Source organism: Schistosoma mansoni (genome assembly GCF_000237925.1).
Source record: "Schistosoma mansoni, WGS project CABG00000000 data, supercontig 0183, strain Puerto Rico, whole genome shotgun sequence".
Classification (NCBI taxonomy): domain Eukaryota; kingdom Metazoa; phylum Platyhelminthes; class Trematoda; order Strigeidida; family Schistosomatidae; genus Schistosoma; species Schistosoma mansoni.
The window spans coordinates 463459-484341 of record NW_017386067.1 but is presented as its reverse complement, the minus strand read 5'-3'; the positions used below and the strand labels follow the sequence as shown (position 1 = coordinate 484341).

Sequence of the window (20883 nt, the reverse complement as noted above, 5' to 3'; positions counted from 1 at the left end):
GTAGTGTCCGAAATCTGATACTGTTACACGGTGTGCTACGTGTTAACCCCCCCCCCCGACAACTGACTACTTGAGTGAGAATATGTATAAAACTCACTCCATATCAGTGTATTCTTTTCAAACTATTAGGAAACATCTCCAAAACAGATATATATTCGTGTAGGAGTTCATTAATGACTTCAGTACAAAATCAAGAGAATGTATTGTGACTTAGAAATTAAAAAGAGAAAAAATCATAATTTTTCAAATCCAAAGAAAATAATATTTTTTTTTGTTTGTATAATATTAAGATGGATACAAACAGTGAAATTAAACATAAGAATAATATAACTCTTAATGATATTCCTTGTTAGTTCTTTCTTTGGTTTATATGGAGGTTACTATTTAACGAACAGTTGAACCTGGTGGAACATCATCTGATACAATAATCCATTTATTACCACATATAGAACCTAATCTTAAATGACGCCATTCAATATAATGATCAATAGATGTTAATAAATCCGGACATAATTGTTCCCATAATTTTGTTTTAGATGATAATAATTGATCTGGTTCTCTAAACCATAATGATGATAATGATGATGAATTGGATGTTTCAATGAATGGATGAAAGATAAAACGTTCACCTAATATAGGATTTTGTTGATTTGTTAAATGAATTGGTTGTACTTTTAAAAGGGATGTACTTTTCTCAGTATATGAAGCACAAAGTAACATAGCCTGGGAAAGAACAAGTTAAAAGAAAAAAACAATGATGTTAGAAACAGTAGAAATGATAATGATTGATACATAATAGAATGATGAGTAATGTGAAAGGATAATTTTGAGGCTATCATCAGTCAATCAGTCAGTCACAACGTAGAACTTCGTACTACGTACGTACGTACGTACATCAGTTTGAATTACCATACCAGTCAGTCAGTCAGCTACAACGTAGGACCAGTCACATATATGCATCGGTCCAAGTTGCCATACCTCGTCAGCACAACAAGATCAACACCGGATTCATAGAAATAGTTAATTTAGTGGTGGTAATATATAAAAGATGGGTTGTATATAAGGATATAGCACAGGAAGAAAGAAAGATATGAAGCAATTTTAATCTCAAGGTTTGAGGGAAGATAAAAAGTGTATACACCTACGCCATTGTGATCGATTCTGAGCCATGTCATTCAGAGTCTCCAGCCATTGGTTACGATAGTCGTACGACATTAGCACAGAGATGCAGTTGTTAATTCAAATCCCATAGTGGTAGACGTAGTAAGAGTATAAGCAGTAATCGGAAAGATTAGGGCTTGAAGATGTTATTCAAAGAGTATAATCCAGTGAAATAAACTTGGAAAGAGAAAAAGGAAGGGACCTGAAGAATTCAGAAGATTAGAATTTGGGGGAAACAAAAAGAGTGGATGCACCTGAGCCATCGCGAACGATTTTCAGCTGTCATTCAAGGTCTCTAACCATCGATTGCTAACATCTCACGAATCCCAACCAGGTAATCTACACCTATCAACATGGCTCAGTTCAATTGTCAGTGACTTCATGGATTTGTGGCATGTTTTGGTCTGGCAGCCTCTAGCTTTTTTCCAACCTACGCCATAAAGCATTGCACGTCGGGGCAGTAGATGGTTGGGCATAAACCGTTATAATTTTCTATATTGTTACATTTCAAAGCTTTCGGTTGATTCATAAATTGTCGTCATATGTCTTATTATTCCCGAACTATTATTAAATAATTATTCCTTCAATTACTCTAGTTTTGTGTCACTTATTATCATGACTAAGTTATGTACACACTTTGATTCATTACATATGTTGCAATGTGATCAGACGTTTTAAGCATATTACAATATTATGGTGTGCTACTTATACCGAGAGATATAAGTAGTATGTGTCAGGAACTGGAATTCTTACTGACAGAGGAGAAAAACAAGAATGGAAGAACGATAGAGTTTGTACGAGACAATTCAAAGAAGATGTTCAAATAGTGTATTCAATGTATTGTTCTCATATTTCACAAATGCAGTATGTGATTTTACCTAATAGAATAGATTAAATTTCCCCTGCTCAAGCCTTCATTCATTACAACACTAGTTCCAAGTTATGACTGAACTAAGTACAATAGAAAATTGATCTGACTCCTATTTTTATCTTCTGATTGGCTACTAGGTTAGAAGGAACTTGAGGACCAACATACGCCAACATCTGGCTCTTTGTTTATTAATCGAAGTGCCGATTGGTAAACAAGTCACTGGTCCTACTGACAATTCTAAGTGGACTAATCGATATTCGAATTAAAGAGAGAGGGCGCATACAACTGCTTTCTTGTCATCACGGCAAGACCACACAAACCTCATAATCCAACTAAAAAATCATTCTATAGTTTTCTTCCAACATAATAATGATGACGATGAGATGAATAGTGTCTGAACAAATTTCTTATCCATGGTTAAATTAGAAATGATTATCCCATGGAATTAAACATCTTAACAAATCATGATAAGGGATGAAGCTAGTGATTCAATCAATTATTAATAAAAATATATAGGCTGCAAGTCCGAGTTCGGTTTTATCAATTTAGTATGAACAGCATATAGATATACATTGATAACAATTAGATTAGTTGAATGCTTACTAGATCTGAAAGTGTTATATTCAATAATAGATACCCAAAACTAATGAGTTCCATATTAAAACGAAACAGCTGCCCCGTGTTTTAATTCATTTTTTTTGTAATGGTTATTTGAATCTTTCAATTGATGTTTGGGGACTACAATTGATCGATCTCTTTTTAATGTATGTGCATCCAGGGCGGATTGCCTCGATATTGTTTTAATTTACAAGCATTCTGTAAGCAGAGATGATGATGGCTATCAAGCGAATCTAGGACGCTCACTCAGTCTAATTTGGGACTCGTTAGCTGGATTTACTAGTCCTAAGTAGGACGAAACACGATTCCTGGATCCTACCATCCATCTCTGATTATTATCTAGTGTTTGTTTGTTTTTCTTGGTTTTCAATTGTTGCCTGTCAATTTATGATGCAAACAATAAACAACTTTTGTAAAAGGTATATTCTACTTAACAATCAACAAATAGTACATTCCAATATGTTTAGGTAGTGCTTTTTGTAAGGATGACTCGTTAAAACTCTAGGAAGCCTCAAGAAGCCCAGAAAGAGCCGAAGACATACAATCCAATCACTGCTAGGAGAATATTTTAGGACGTCGATGTGTGGCTTCCCTATTGGATGGATAAGAATGACCCCCTATGTGCATATTGGTTGTCCAAAAAACTATAAATACATGAGATTTCTATACTACATTTTGACACTGTTTTGGGGAATAAATATTCCTACTTACTAGTCTTCTCTCTTGCGACGTTGCGGGTTCGATCGTTCAATTAGTCTAGTAGTACGCGGCAGAGTAAGAATCGAAGCTCTAGATCTAACACTTCTTTTAATCTACTTCAAAGGTTGATTAAAGTGTAGTTATAGAGGCCTCGAAATCGATTATCACCACCATTTTGCACATATATATACATCGAAAAAAGAGTGGACAAAACTCATCAAGAATTACGTAATGTTTACTATCATTGTTATTATTACTTACCTGAGATTCAATTCCACGAATTTTCACTGGTTTTAAATTAATCACAAATACAGCATAACAATTGAGTAATTTTTCCATAGGATAAAGACCAACTAATCCACTAATCACTGTACGTTTACCAATACTTGGACCAAAATCTACTTCTTCAATAAATAAACTATCAGCATTTGGATGCTTTTTATAAGAACAATACCATCCCATCCGCGCCCCCCCCCCAACCAAAGGAGAAAGAGAAACAATTACGCATAGAATGGCTTTTGTCACATAATATAAATAAATGTATTTGATAAAATAAATAAATTCAGTCTGGATTATCAGATACCTAGACTGGATATAATAAACCCCTTCAATCCCTCCCTCCCGATTCCTGGTGTGTTTATATCTTACTTTCATTCATCTTTCCCAATTCTCACATGAATTATTATTACCTTCATCAACCAGCAGAAAATTTCCTACTATGTATTTTATTAACACGATTATTTATTAGATTACTTTTATATTTGCTGATGGACGGCCTATGCTCCTTCACGAGGGGTAACAGGAGGTAAGTAAGTACTACTTTATTGATAATAACTTAACACTTTACAACAAATCATTCTGACGTTCATTAAATGACCTTTCCAATTTAAAAATAATACTATTTCGAAGTATTTACGTCGTAACAGATGTGAAAGTTCATCATTTTTAATAGATATCATTGTTAAATCCATTAATTTTCATAGTTGAAAGCATGAGTCAATTGAAGCTAGACCACCATGGAAAACCTGGAAGCACTGGAAGGCCGTTTCGTCCTATTGTAGGACTCCTCAACAGTGCGCATCCACAATCTCGTCTCGCGAGATTCGAACTCAGGACGAAACGGCCGTACAGTGCTCCCAGGTTTTTTTTGGTGGTCTAACTTCAATTGACTGAGGCCTTCAACTATGAAAATACTAAATCTCCACAAAAAAAACCTTCTGATTAAAATCCATTAATGCTTGTCTTATTTTGGCCTTTGTGAAATATCACAATAATTATGAACTTATAACTGTAGAGCCTGATTTGATTTACACGAAATCTCCAATGATTGGTTGAAAATAGGTTTTCAAAATTACGCGGTAATTTTAAGAATCATTTAAGAAAAAAATAAGTAACATTAGTGTACCAATTAGGTGACTAGTAAAGAGATGAACATTTTCTGTGAAATCGTTCACCAACATTGAATGTGAAATTTATTGCCTCCTAGAAATTATGATAATGAGTAACTTCTAATTTTATACATCACAAATTTATTACAACTAAGAATATGGACAAAGAATAATTATAGTATTACCGGCCGTCACTGCGATATCGGAAGATGGTAGTGTGGTGTGGGTTACTGATATCCACATAATTAGTAGTAAATGGTGATGGTCGGGCATTGAATGTATTTCAGTAGAAGATCGATAAGCAGAGAAAGGGAACGGCACGCAATTGGTACGAAAATGCATGAACAATTATAATTGGAGACTATGGATGGATATTTGCAGAAGAAACAGTTAAAATGAGACAATTGATTGTTAGTTTGCAAATTAACTCTTCACTATATGGTTCTCATATTTTAATGAGATATTCTGTAATGTTGTGCAACAATACATTCGTTTGTCCTCACTCGCGTTTTGTTCACTACAGTAGTAAGATGGTACATATAGTTAGGACAAAACAGATGTCTTGTGCTTCTTGCTTCATGATCTGATGTTACATTTTCGTTAGGCATATGTAATACATGTCATTAACCATTTTGTTTGATAAAGATTCACAATCTTATCAACCGACTTACTATTTTTGCCTAATAAACTGCACCTAACCTTAGCACTATTCAACATAATAGTCCCAATTTAAGCAGGAAATCAGTTCGAAACCAATCTATGAACTTAATTGTCGATTAACAAATAGGAACAGCTTAGTTCACAAAATGGTTAAGCATACATATATACCCCTAAATAACCGTAATAAAAAGATGATCCGGAAAGAGAAAGCTATCCATAATTATATTACTCACTATTTTAACTGATAAGATTAAACCAATTCGTATATCCAAACGATTTGGATTAAGTTCATCAGTTGGATTCACTGGTAAGGATGGTGATGACATTTTAATGTCGCTTAATTTGGGGACAACTGGAAAAAAGAGAAATAAAAAAAATAGACAACAAGATAAATAATAATCATAATGAGACCGATCGCTATATTCCATAACATTAAGCTAATTCTAATAAGTATGTCTTAGTAAAGTTAGGCAATAATATATTGTAATAAATTACTATTTTGATATTCACGAGGCTAATTGCCTCTCATCTTCATCTACGAGGAACTTTTTTCTAACTAACACCAACCAAATAACGTAGCAGCAATAATTATTTTCGTGAAAAGTTCCAAACTAACTCTAAGACCTTACACGCAGAGATGGATGGCGGTTAACAATGGAATCCAATACGCGCATGTCGTTCCATTTGGGACTATTCAGCTGAGCTTGTCTGAATTCCGTAGTCGATATTTACTCTAGGACTAGAAGCCAGTACCGTTCACTTTAAACTCCACTGCGTCATCCCACTTAGCTGCCAAGTCCAGATGGCGACTGGCTTGTGCAATGAGTTGATTAGAAATCCAGATAACGAGCCACAAATAGGACGAAATAAGCGTCCTAGATTCGCTTGATAGCCACTATCATCTGTTTATAGAATGCTTGTAACTCAATAGCAATGTCGAAGCAATCCGCACTGGATACACATACGTCAAAAGGAGACCGATCAATTGCAGTCCCAAACATCAGTGAGAAGATTCAAACGACCAATACAAATGAGTTAATTATAAGACCGGTTAAATACAAATTAGGTGCTTATACTGTATAGTTAGTCATTCAAAAAGAAATCAGAAAAGAGTGAAAATGTCTTGGAGTATTTGTAAATTTGGAAAATAGTTGGACAAGAAGATTGACTAGATCAACGCTAGAAAAAATAACGGAATATTTTTCGGTCGAGGTTAGCTGCAACTGTCACGATGTGTGATATTTCTAGCCCCTCCGTACATTGTTCTTTTTACTTATTGTATAAAATCCTGTTTATTAAAATATGCTTTTCATTAAAGATCACTTCTTGGGAAGATGAAATTAACCACAACCATTCATGAATCCATGTCCAATGACACCTGATCTAACATTCCAGACGAGAAACAACGTCAGTGATTTAAGTAAAATCTCTAATGAACAAATAAACTATGATATACACGGATGCACTCAATGCTACATGAATGGAAAACGACTAGAAGTTTTGGATACGACAAACTCTTAATGATAATTACTAATGGAAAAATTTCTCTTGCTTCAAATCGGATTCAGATAAATCATATTGACAATCATTTGATAACATTCGTTTTTATTTCTGTTATACTAAGTCATTTATCTATTATTTTTTATTCTCATTTTGCAAATACTTTTATCTTTCAACTTACACAGCAGCTCGCTCATGGTGAAAACCCTGTCCTATCTACACGACCTTAAGTCACTAACTAGTCGAAAGTTGACTGCTACCATAGACTACGAATACTGAAGCTGTCTTTCTGAAACCACTCCTCCAACGTTCGCACACTAATGCAGATCGGACAACAGATAGGGTTGGGTATGTTTTTAAAAAGTCTCAACATCAATGTCTGCTGTCTATCCGAGACCCGTATTCAAAACTTTAGTGAAGTACTACAAACTCGTTTTCTATCTGTCGTTTCAGAAAGCTTTTTTCACGTTCGTTTACCCGGGGACCCTGTGACATCTTCGTCTGGTCTAGCTGGCGTTGGTGTCACAATAACCGCTAGAGCTGAGGCAGCACTGATCGTCTTGATCCTCATTAACAGTCGGTTATGTGCTGTTAGATTAGAAAGTTCCATCAAGGTACAAAGAAATCGGTGTAAGGAACGATGTCTTTTCGTCAAGGATGAGTTTTACCACCAATTAACTGTCCTTCTACAGAGAGTGCGTTCGACAGATATTGTGGTACTAGACAGAGACTTGAATACTTAGGCTGGGCTTCTAGGCACAGAAGAGTCATCTAGGTGGCCGATGGGGACTTGTTGGTAGCAGGTCAGATAACAGTAACCATTTACTGCAACTGTGCGCAGGTCACAACCTATTTCTGGCTAGCGCTAATTACCGTCACAGTCATCGCCAATGTGCCATCTGGCGTCCTCCCTCCGCATCCCAAGCGTGGACCCTGATTGATCACATCGCGACCAGCTACTGCTGGAGTGGTTGTGTACAAGACCTCTCCTTTTGGAGTACCTATCTGGAATCTGATCATGCCCTTGGTGCGCTAATCTTACCTTACGTTTCGATCGCCAAAATATTCATCTTCCTAAACGGATCGATGTCAGTAGATTGGTTGCAGCTTCTGTTGCAACTAAATATCAAACCGAGCTAGGTTTAAAGTCAGCTACCATCCCACTGAAAAGTATAGATGAGCATTGGTTGCGATTGCCAAATGTTAGAACATCGACATACTTATCACAAGCCAAAAATCATAGTGTTTCTTTACATTAGGGCCGCCTTCGATTTGTCGGACAGGACTGGTCTCCGGGATTGTCGACTGAAAAAGGGTGTGCCTGAGAATTTTATTCACATCTTGAAAGCCCTATATACTAAAACATTGAGTAAAAGGATGATATTGTATTACTGTGCGATGACAAACAAGCCATTCAATCCACACTTAATCAATATCCGTAGGTATGGCATGTGCTTTGTACCTTTCAAGTCCAAAGTACTTCTACAAAGCCGACAGGACCTTGGACCGAAACTCATCCTGGGTAGTTAGCAGATAGAATAAGTCGAGAAGTTCCCGTATCTGGGTAGTTGCGTAAGTGCAGGTGGTAGCATGAGTGATGAGACGATTAATTTATGTATAGTGAAAACCAGACCGATTTATCCCAATCTAAACCATCCTTGGCGCACTCAAGATGTTAGTCTGGATGCAAAAGGTAAGATCCACAACGCATCGATGAGAGCAGTTTTGTTCCATCCTTATGTAAACTAAACTCTCCAGGTTGAGAACGTTAGGCGACTTTCTGTATTTGATCATTGTTGTTTCTGAAGGGTTGTGGACATTCAGTGATAATACCGTGTTAGTAATACAGAGGTTCGGCATCGTGTATTATGGTGCAGAAACGATAATTCAATTGGTGTCACCATCTTGAAACATTGACTTCGGTGGCTTGGAAATGTACTACGAATATCGTCTCAAAGAATTCCATATCGCGCATTATTTGTCGACGCTGGGATTGGTGGGAAAACGTAGAGAGGTGGTCAGTGTATGACACGGTATCGTATGAAAGAGAGTTGTACAGGACTGGCTTCTGCTGATCCTTCACGACCTGCTGGTTGGGGTTCTAAAGATGGTACAACACAGTAGCGATTCTGCTGCAACTTTCTTTTACTTTCTTCATAGAAATGAACGTAATTTTTTTAACTGGAAGACTTCTTTTCGGTTGTATTTTTCCTAACTGTACTGTTTCTCCGAGCATTATTATTATTATTATTTCACTCTCACACACTAATTTCAGTTCGTTGTTGTTCTTTTTATTATACACACTTTACATTCTCTATCTCTTCACAACTCCATTGTTATTGTTTGGTGCCTCCATTATACCAATGTTTGTGTTCAAACAAATAGCTAAATAAGTATTCTCAATGAACACTGAAAATGTTACAAATAATATCATTTCAACAAACTTTCTGAATACTACAATCAAAGAAATGAAGGTGATTCAATGAAATAAATTGGTTAATCCACAAGGTAGTGAAGCTGTTATATCTTGTGGCCGAGTGGACGACTAGTTGATGGGTGAGGTGATGAGACCGCCAATTAGAGAGCAGCGAATCGTCGATTGGGACAGTGACACGAACCCGTACGAGCAGACTAGAGTGCTAACTGGTCCTACGATCTGCCTAGCCCAGCCAGTTAAGCCCAAAACACCAATAACAGCCTCAGTGGTATGAATCATTGTATTTCAAACATACTGAGTTTATATACCAACCAAGCAAGCCATATCGACCCATAAAATAGATAATAACATTTGTACAATATTTAGCCGAATGTGACTGTGAATAGTAATCAACAAACTGACGATAACTCAAGAATCGTATGATAATAAGTCAAAGGTCAAAATAAAGTTAATGATAAGAGAAATACGAATATGAATAGTTCAGTTACGTAATAATTGTACAATAGGAAGTAGGCATATTACATTGATCCATAAATAGACCTAAAGTTACCATTCGTAATTCTCTTCGGGATACAACAGAAGCAACGTTAGAGAATGAGGTCTCATAGTAACCAGTGATCAACAATAGGTTTATATGTCATTTGTTCCATCAGGACCTAGCAGCACATATGTACTATCAGCTTGGAATTAGGGTTTCCAAACTCACTTAGGTGGGTCCTCCATACCCACCAAACCGGTTTAGGCGTCAGACATTCGCTTTTCGTCCTCTCAATTTCGAAGACAACACCCTTACCGTTAGAAGTTTTTTATTTTATTTATTTATTTAAACACATATATATTGGTACAAAAGGGCACCAGATACATATGCGCCACACAAAATAATGAAAGTAGGAAGAGAAGGGATGAAAAGATAAGGCGGACTGAAATGTACAACCGGAAGACTTTCAGTTAAGAAAGTTAGAACCACTCTTTATGAAGAAAGTAAAAGAAGGTTGCAGCAGGATCGCCACTGGCTTCTATTCTGAGCCATATCTGATAACGTCTCTAGCCACTGTGTTGCACCATCTCTCGGACCCCATCCAGGGAGTCGTGAAGGACCAACAGAAGCTAGCCCTTTGCAGCTTTCTTTCATACCACGATACCATGTCATACACTGACCTCCTCTCCGCTTTTTCCAACCAGTCCCAGTGTCGGCAAATAATGCACGACGTGGAATTCTCTGGGACGACATTCGTAGAACATGTCCAAGTCACCGAAGTCGGTATTTCAAGATGGTGACGCCAATTTAATTATCGTCTCTGCGCCCGAACACACGATGCCGAACCTCTGCATTACTAACATGGTGTTGCCACTGGATGTCAGCAATCCTTCGGAGACAACGATGGTCGAACACAGAGTCGTCTAACATCCTCAACTCGGAGAGGCCAGGTTTCTCAAGCATGGAGCAAAACTGCTCTCACCGACGCGTTGTAGATCCGACCTTCTACAGCCAGACTAACATCACGAAGGCGCCAAAGATGGTCCAGATTGGCATAAGCCGTTCTGGCTTTCACTATACGTGCATCGATCTCATCACTCACGCCACCACCAGCTACCTAGATACACGAACTTCTCAACCACTTCAATCTGCTCACCATCTAGGGTGAGTACAGGATGAGAATCCTGCCAGTCTTGTAGGAGTACTTTGCACTTGGAGGGTGCAAAGCACATGCCGTACCTGCGGACACTGATTGCCAACTGATTAGGTGCGGATTGCATGCCTTGGGCATTATCGCACAGTAAGACAAGATCATCCATATACTCAAGGTCGAGAGGTCGTTCTCCAGGCAGCAGATCCACACCGCCATTACCTACATCCATCAGAGCTGTTTCCAGAATGTCATTGATGGCAAAGTTGAAGAGTAATGGTGAGATTGGGCAACCCTGCCTAACCCCACTGCTTGAATGGAACAAAGGAGAAAGGTGGTTGTATGCCCTCACTCTGTCTGAGGTGTTCGTATACAGGGCCTTTAAGATGTTAATAAACTTCTCAGGCACACCCTTCTTCAATAGACAATCCTAGAGAACAGTCCTGTCCAACGAATCGAAGGCAGCCCTGATATCAAGAAACACCACGATTGTTGGCCTGTGATAAGTATGACGGTGTACTAACATTTGGCGGAGGGTGAAGATGTGATCAATGCATCCTCGACCAGAACGAAAACCAGCCTGCTCCTCGCGAGTCAATTTTTCTCGGGTTTTAAACAACCTACGAAGAATGACAGAAGCCAATAGTTTGGACGCAATCGGAAGTAGACTTATCCCCTGGTAGTTGTTACAGGAACAACGTGAACCCTTTTCAAAGATAGGGACGACTATCGACTCATTCCATGATGTTGGAACACTTTATAGCTCCCAAACCTTTGCAAACAACGCCGTCAGTCCCTTAGCCAGAAAGTCACCACCATCTTTAAAAGGAGCCGGAGGTAAGTCATCTGGACCCGGTGATTTTTAGCGCTTAAAGAGTTGGAGTTCCTTGCGGACTTCCGCCTCGTTTGGTGGATCAGTCGTCACTGACCATGGGGGGCAGGACAAACTGGTTGATGTTGCCAGAGCAGCAGGCCAGTTGAACTGCCCTTCAAAGAATTCCGCCCATCGTCCAAGACGTCGACAGATGTTAGTGATTGGCATTCCGTCATTTTCACAGATTGTTTGACTCACACCAGACTTCTTGCTGCCAGTGGCTCGGATGAGTTGGAAGAGCTTCCGGCAGTTACCAGATGCAGCTGCTGCTTCCATCTCGTTAGCACGCTCCGACCACCAGGCTTCTCGGTCCTTACGCAAGCTTTGCCCGATTTCATTACGTAACAGCCTTCGTTTGTGGTCAAACTCACGGTCACCCGGAGTAGAGCAACGAGCTTCCATCAGTTGTAAGGAGCCAGAAGAAACCCAGTGCTTGTAAGCGGGACGTTTCGCGAAGCCGCAAGCGGCTTTACTCGCCATTTTCATGGCGTCGTGAAGATGCAACCAATGCTCATCTATACTTTTCGATGGGATGGTAGCTAGCCTAGAGGCTAGCTCCGCTCGATACTTACTTGCAACAGAAGTTGCAGCCAGTTTACTAACATCGATCCGTTGGTGGTGGTCAATCCTTCGGCCACTGAAAAGTAAGGTAAGATTGGCGCAGACCAGGGCATGATCAGACTCCAGATAGGTACTCCAAAAGGAGCGGCAGTCTTGTACACAACCACGCCAGCGGTAGCTGATCGCGATGTGATCAATCTGAGTCCAGGCTTGAGATGCAGAGGGAGGACGCCAGGTGGCACACCGGCGATGACTGTGCCGGAAGTTAGTGCTAGCCAGAAACAGGTTGTGGTCTGTGCACAGTTGCAGCAAACGGTCCCCGTTATCTGTCCTGCGACCAACAAGTCCCCATCGGCCACCTAAACGACTCTCTTCTGTGCCTAGACGCCCGACCTGAGCATTCAAGTCTCCGGCTAATACTACAATATCTGTCGAACGCGCTTTCTGGAGAACTGTTAACTGGTGGTAAAACTCATCCTTGATTGCATCCGGGCTGCAATCTGTCAGGGCATAGGCGGAGATGACGAAAAGACACCGTTTCTCACGCCGGTTTCTTCTCACTTTGATGGAACTTTCTAATCTAACAGCATATAACCGACTGTTAATGGGGATCCAATCGATTAGTGCTGCCTCAGCCCTAGCGCTTAGTGCAACACCAACGCCTGCAAGACCAGACGAAGATGCCACAGAGTCCCCGGATAAGCGCACGTGAAACAAGCTTTTCGAAGCGACAGATGGAGAGCGAATTTGTAGTACTTCACTAGAGTCTTGAATACGGGTCTCGGATAGACAGCAAACATCAACATTAAGACTTTCTAAAGACATAGCCAGCCCCATCTGTTGTCCGATCTGCATTAGTGTGCGAACGTTGAAAGAAAGCCAGCTTGAACGGCGTACGTGGTTTCAGAAAGACTGCTTCAGTATTCGTAATCGGTGGAAGCATTCACCTTCAACCAGAGTGACTGGAGATCGTTTAGATAGGACAGAGTTCCCACCATGGGCGAGCTACTGCATAAGTTGGAAAGGAAGGATACACAATTTGGGAATAAAGGGAGTGAAAAAGCGACGTAGTAAATAATAGTAATAATGATAATAATAATAATAATGGTAACAATAATAATAATGGTAATAATAATAATAGTGTAAATTGTCTTGCTTCTAATATGAGCGAGAATAGTATCGTCAATAGAATTCATCATTTCATTTATTTGTGTGTGGGCTGTGATACTGCCCGGGTGCCCAAACCGAAGCAGGTGGTTTTCTTAGGGGGCCACACCCCGAGCCTTTGACCTAAAGGTCTGATCCACAAGACAGTGGAGCATCGTGAGGAGATGCAGTCCCACGGTAGCTGGTGACCAACAGCAGGTTCATTCGCCATTCGTTCCATCAGGATACTGGAGCCCATGTGCACCATTGGTTTGGAATCAGGGTTTTCCAACTCCCCTAGGTGGACCCTCCATGTCCACCAACCCGGTTAAAGCGCCGGACATTCGCTTTTCGTCCTCTCACTTTTGTGAATAACACCCCCGCCACGAGAAGGCAGTGAGTAGGACTTCCCTGGCAGAGGCCATATATTCGCTGGCCATGTGAGAGCATTTCGAGAGGGAGAGTGGGCTCTCCCCACTCTCGGCCGTACCAGGGCATTTGGGGGCATACCGTTAGAAGGCAGTGAGTAGAAAGAAATTAAACAAAATTTTCACATACTATGATCTATTATGTTGTTAGCTGATTCATTTAAGAGATACGAATTCGTGTACTCGGTATTACGTTACACTCTATGTGTGTCGTTTAATGATATTACCAACCGATGTTGACTAAATTAAAGTGGAAAGTGGGGTGTCGAATCTGCGATTAAGTAGCTAAAAATCGAATAGTTTATCCATAGATTCATTGTTCCACGTACAAATATACAATCTATTTGATGAAGATCAAACAAATTTAAAAAATCAACTCCAAAGATCAGTATAGTTATATTCAGCTTTAAAATGAAATAAGTAGATTTTTAGTGAATGAAGACTTGATATGGATACAAAATTAAAAAGTGCTTTCACAAAATATGAAAACCATACATTGAATACATTTTTTTGAAAATCTTTCATCAATTGTCTTGTACATGCTTTACGATTCTTCCAATTATTTTCTGTTCTCGTCAATTGAATCTTCTAAATCTTTTGCTGGTAGGAATTTTATTTCCCATTAGTGATAAATACTACTTATATATGTTAGCATAGGTAGCCCCCAAATGCCCTGGTACGGCCGACAGTGGGGAGAGTCCGCTCTCCCACGACCACGCGTATATAGCCTCTGCCACACAAGTCCTACTCGCTGACTTCTCGTGGCATTACTGTTGTTTACGAAATTCAGAGGACGAAAGGCGAATGTCCGGAGCTTCAACCGATTTGTGGACACGGAAAGTTCACTTAGAGGAGTAGGAAAACCCTGATTCTAAACCAGTGATGCACATGGGCTACACGAACCTGGGGGAACAAATGGCGTATGAATTAATCGTTGGTCACCGGCTACTACGGGACTGCATCTCCTCACGATGCTCCACTACCTTGTGTATCAGATCTTTAGGTCAAAGGCTCTGGGTGTGGCCCCCTAGGAAAACCACCTGCTTCAGTTTGGGCACGTGGGCAGTATCACAACCCTCACACAAATGGAATGAGATTTGTGCGGCGCACATATATCTGGTGCCTTTTTGTATCAATATTTATGTGTTTAAATAAATAAAATAACACATAGATTAAGATAGTCAACTTACCTTCATCTGGTTTACAACAACCTTCAGAAGATGTAATCTGATGTTGTTGTTGCTGCTGCTGCTCTTGATGATGATTATCAGAATTTGATTTATGTCCCATCTTATTTAAAACGGAATTATTTTTGTTTAATTTTGTATTTACTTTATTGTTATTATGAGATTTCATCAAAGGAAATGCATCATTTAATAATAACATTAATTCATCCCAATCTGGTAATGATTGTTTAAGTCGATTAGCTAAACTATGAATATTTTGTACAGATAATAAATATTCTACAGTTGGTTTTAAATCACCAGGATGTAATGTACCATTAGAATAGTATTGTTTTAATAAATCCCATTCATTAAGTGTACAAGATTGAGATTGAATATGTAATGGACCACCATTTTTCTCTGAACGTGTAATAATAAAAGGTTCTAAAGTAAAAATAAATAAGAGAATTAATTATGATATTACTGACATTTATCTACAGTATAAACTGAGAAAACATATATAAATACAAGGGAACAGTTACATCTGTATATTCATAGTTGAAATCATGAGTCCATTGAAGCTAAACTACCATGGAAAACCTGGAAGCACTGGACGGCCGTGGATTGGTTGAAGTTGGACATTACCACAATTAGGTGCCGGCCCAGTGGTCTATCGGTTAAGTGCTCCGGCGCGAGTGCGGGATCGTGGATGCGCACTGCTGAGGACTCCCATAATAGGACGAAACGGCCGTTCAGTGCTTCCAGGTTTTTCCATGGTTTCATGGTGGTCTAGCTTCAATCGACTAATGATTTCAACTATGAAAATACTGAAATTTCCACAAAAACGCCTTCTGAGTTACATCTGTGTCCAGGTTTCTTTTTGTTATAACTTGTGGCCGAGTGGATGCCCAGTTAACGTATGACGTGATAAGACCGACAATTACAGAGCAGCGAATTATCGATTGGAACAGTGATACACAGAAACCGTACGAGCAGTCTAGAGTACGTATCGGTCCCGCATATGCCTAGCTCAGTCAGTTAAGTCCAGAACACCAATAACAGCCTCTGTGGTATGAATCCTTGTATTTCAAACACACTGGGTTTATATACCAAACAGACAGACCACATCGTACCAATAAAATAGAAAATAACATTTGTACAAGATTTAGCCAAATATGGCTGTGAATGTGGGAGGAAGTAATTAATAGACTAGGGATAACTCAAGAATGGTATATCATATAATCATAGTTTATAGGTCAAAATAAAGCTTATAATAAGGGGAACATGAATATGAATAGTTTAGTTATTTAGCGATTATACAGTAAAAACTATATGCATAATATTGGTCCATAAATGGATCCCAAAGTTGCCATTCACTATTGTTATCGGGATATAACACTTTTCAATACACAATGATGTGTTTATGTTGTGTAAATGAAGAAATTAGCAAGCGTATCCCTCCTTTGGTGATTTGGTAAAATCAATACGCGGCTACATTTTTATTACATTGAATTGATATTGGTTATATATACATAGATAGAGTTAAAGGATTCAAAGTGGTTTATTGTGAAACTTTAAATTTTTCTTATCGGGTTCAATCTCATTACTTATATATAATAAACACTATAAGGATTCCAGCTAACAATCTTAACTGTTGTCTTCAAGGAAAAAGAACTTTTGTAATATCTGTATCCCTTCTTTGATCGAATAAAACTTAACAGACGATATTACTAATTCTTTCGATTATTTGTTTGTTTATTTCTTCTCCATCGTTGGAAGCAATAGACAGCCGTTCCAGTTGAGTATGAGAGGTCCTAAAAGCATGCATCATGACCTTCCCATCCGGAAATCGAATCCAGGACCATTGATCTCGCGCGCCAACTCTTGACTTCTAGACCACTAAACTGGCATCCAATGGTGTCAACTCCAATCAATTCATGATACTTAGCAATTTCCATCTATTATCTGTGGTGGGTAACTGTCTCACATCCGACATGAAATGAACTATATTGATCACAGCTTTTCATTATCATTGATCGATAAATTGATTTCATTGGTTTAATATTTCTCATGCAGACATCATATAAGTGTTACTGTGGAGTGATGGCTTATATGTTAAATGTACAATTAACTTGTCTACTTTTCATCTTATCGTTTCTTATCAACATTAGAATATAACAATTACCATTTTCGTAAATGAATTTCCTTCGTCAAATGATCTTTAATGCTTTTTTTGGTTGATTCAAGTACAGGCTTATGTACTCGACTGTTTTTGTGTAACAATGAGTAATAACAATCAGTGCTTTAAACTGAAAAAGAACAGTGCGTTTTCAACTACTACGTCCCATGTTTGAATCCAGGTTACATTTACATCAGTTTAAGCAAGGTGATTAGTAGTAATACTAGCTCTTACCTATAAAAAAGCTGCTTACCGTCAAGTGAATGAACTTTTATTAGGTATATGGGACGGGGTTCAAACTTGCGACCTCTCGTCACATAATATAATATTAAGATTTAAAAAAGTCAACAAAAAGATAGACAGACATGATCTAAACATAATACACATATATCTAATACCTCCAGGTGACAAATCTGGAATTAATACCCAACGACATATATCCAATATAGGATTTATATCAACATTATTTGGTTGACAAAATGCACGTTTAATTCGACGTTTTAAACCAGGCAGTGGAGATTTTTCGGTTGATCCAGGTAAAGGTGGTTCAATTAAAGGTAGATAATTCTCTTCAATCAATGCTGCTAATGTTTTAGCTGATGCTGGACCTGTACAACGAGATGATAAAGGACATGATTTCATTGGAGGAAATGATGATAAATCACCAATTTGATTATTTGGGGCTTGAAGACTACTCAGTATTGGATGTGTAAGATGGATAGTTTCAAAAGAATTAGGAAAATGACGTAGGAACTGTAAAAAACGAAATAAATAAAAAGTCATACAGACCGTCTATAAACATAATAGTAATGATAATGTGTTAATTCCGTACAGTCCAAGGTTTTGTCGTAGGTAGAAGAAATCTGAAATATGTTACCACCAGGACTGATCTTTGTTAAACGCCTCCTTCTGTTGTAGAAGGATAAGATCGTGCTACATACTGGCTATCTGAGGGAAATACCTTACAACCAGTACAGCTGGTAGTATAACTTGGTCCTTAGGCCGTAAGTTTACTGCTTTCAGCATTGCAGTTGTTCAACGAACTTGTATAGTATGGTAGAAATATCAATTCATTACGTTTAACAACGTTAATTCTTCGACTTTTCGTGACAAAAACATTTTGCTCCACTCACACTATAACGTAATGTTAACTTACTAATTGTACACGGTTTTATCTGTATACAAACAGTCTTTTATTGTTATCGCCTATACTGTATACTTTAGTATTATACTCTTTCTACTACATCATCATGTTTATTCAGATCCTTTTATTAAACTTTATGTTTTTAATGCTTAAATGCGAAGTTTACGTCTATGAACTCAGTAGAACAAGATAGATAGTAATTTGACATTTGAAACCATAGATATTTACTTTCAAGAAAATGGATTTAAACGGAAAAGCATGCAGCGGGTTAAACTGTCTGCTTCTAATTTCAATGTTAAAATCGTCTTAATCTGAGACTTATATTATTATTATCAGTTTGGGGATTTGTGGAGATAGTAATATCTTCATAGTTGGAATCAAGAGTCTATCTAAACTAAACCACAATTGCAGGCTTAATGATCTAGAAGCTAAAAGTTCGCGCGCGAGACCGAAAGTCCTGGGTTCGAGTCCCGTGTGCGAGATCGTGGATGCGCACTGTCCAGGAGTCCTATACTAGGACGAAATGGCCATCCAGTGCTTCTAGGTTTTAAATAACGGTATAGCTTGTGTTATTGTCAATTGTTACCAATTGCTCTCCTTAATAAAAGTGTAATGCGTATGCTTGCTCAGTTGTTAGCCCACGCTTTCTTTTGTTTTTTCTACTTTCCAGCTCTCCTCACCCCGAACTACTCTGCATGCTCCCCTAATATACAAAGTACCTTCAAGCTGGATTTGAGCCTCTACAAAACTCAATTTTCATGAGTATCCATAACAATAAGAGAAGATGCGAATTCCAGCTTCTAATAATAAATAAGGACTGAAAAGTTGGACTTGAATGTGTTTCAATTAGAAACAACTTGAAATCATAAATTAGCAAGGTTGTAACTCACAAAGAATATTATTATTCATATTAACACAGAATACAATCTCATATGTAAATATATACAGAGAAAACAAACGAATAGAAAAAAATCCACTTAGTATTACTTGTTTGAATATTCCCATTGATGTTTAGGACTGCAACTGGTCAGTCTCTTATTGACATAAGTGCATAACTGTGCGTATTGCCTCAATATAGACTTAATTCACAAGCATTGTAAGCAAAGATGGATAGTGGTTAGCAGTGGAATCCAGTTTGACGCGTGTTTCGTGCTATTTGGGACTCGTCAGCTGGATGTACCTGCATCTCAGAGTTCATGTGCACTCTGGGACTCGAACCCAGTACCTTTCGCTTCAAACGCCATCGCGTTATCCACTCGGCCACTGAGTCCTGATAGCCACTTGCTTGTGCAATGGGGTGAAGTCTAAATTCACTTAGTATTACTTGTTTGAATCTTCCCATTGATGTTTAGGACTGCAACTGGTCAGCATATGTGCATACGAATAGAAACATTTATTAAAGTGAATTAATGATGATCAGTAGAATTAAGGTGTGTTTCGTCCCATTTGGAACTCACTTGCTCATCTCACTGTCTTTTTTCTAGTATTCAAAGACTGAGAATACAAACCCAATACATTCAAATGCCCGATATATTATTTACTAAACTACTAAAACCTGAATAGTAGTATTAGAACAATCAACTCAAGAAGTATATATACCAATTAAATTCAGTAGTAAACATTGTAATGAACAAAATAATACAAATAGATATATATATTTACTTTAGATTGAAAAATTTGACGTTTTTGTATTTGTTGTATACTAGCCAAACGAATATCTGCAGACAATTGTATAGTATCAATTAAATCTAAACAGGGGATTAATAATTCACCAAGTGTGGAAGGTCGAATAGATGATTCATTAATTACTTCATTATTATTATTAATTATATTAGTATCAAGATTATGATTTGTATTGTCGAATTCAGATAGTTTACTTGATATCAAACAATCTGTCTCTGGAACTAAACTCACTAAACGATAGAAATTTAACATATATTCCCTGAAACAGATATAGAGAATAAGGGTAGAGTTCTTTTTTGTTTGAGGAACAATAGTAATAAATTTAAACTATTTCACTGTTAAAATCACGAGTCGATCTAAAATAGATCACCGTTGAAAACCTGAAGGAACTCGACGGTCGTTTCGTCCTAGTATGGGAATCTATGACAGTGTGTGTTCATGATCCCGCATATGGGACTCGAACCCAGGACCTTCAGTCTCGCGCGTGAACTCTTAGCCTCTAGATCACTGAGTTGGCATCCAACTGTGTTAATGTCTAATTTCAAACAACCTATGATCTTTGGCAGCCCTCCATCTATTGACTAAGTTGATCATGGATTCTAGTAAGAAGCTGTGACCATTGGAGTTCAACCCGTGTCGGATTTGAGACAGTTATCCCCCTCAGGAAATAAGTAAAGGGTTGCGCAAGATCATAGGTTGATTGAAATTAGATATTAACACAGTTGGATGCCAACTCAGTGATC

At 38.3% G+C, this 20883-nt stretch overlaps 1 protein-coding gene and 1 non-coding gene across 2 annotated transcripts in view; both read right to left on the bottom strand.

Annotated features, from left to right (window-relative positions):
• Positions 1-384: 384 nt before the first annotated feature.
• The window catches only part of Smp_129210 (tyrosyl-tRNA synthetase, putative), a gene marked incomplete at its 3' end in the record, with an annotated part of 47668 nt that continues 27169 nt past the window's right edge, over positions 385-20883 (bottom strand). Inside the window, exons 10-16 of the mRNA XM_018794832.1 lie at positions 20335-20399; positions 20120-20265; positions 17712-18066; positions 15183-15578; positions 5631-5749; positions 3611-3784; positions 385-723 (exon numbers count right to left, since the gene is read on the bottom strand). Of these exons, the coding sequence (XP_018647034.1) occupies positions 385-723; positions 3611-3784; positions 5631-5749; positions 15183-15578; positions 17712-18066; positions 20120-20265; positions 20335-20399 (1594 nt within the window). The remainder of the gene's footprint in view (positions 724-3610; positions 3785-5630; positions 5750-15182; positions 15579-17711; positions 18067-20119; positions 20266-20334; positions 20400-20883) is intronic.
• Smp_tRNA_00476_Pseudo_TTG.1.1 lies at positions 19658-19728 on the bottom strand. Its single transcript has one exon. It is a non-coding gene (tRNA).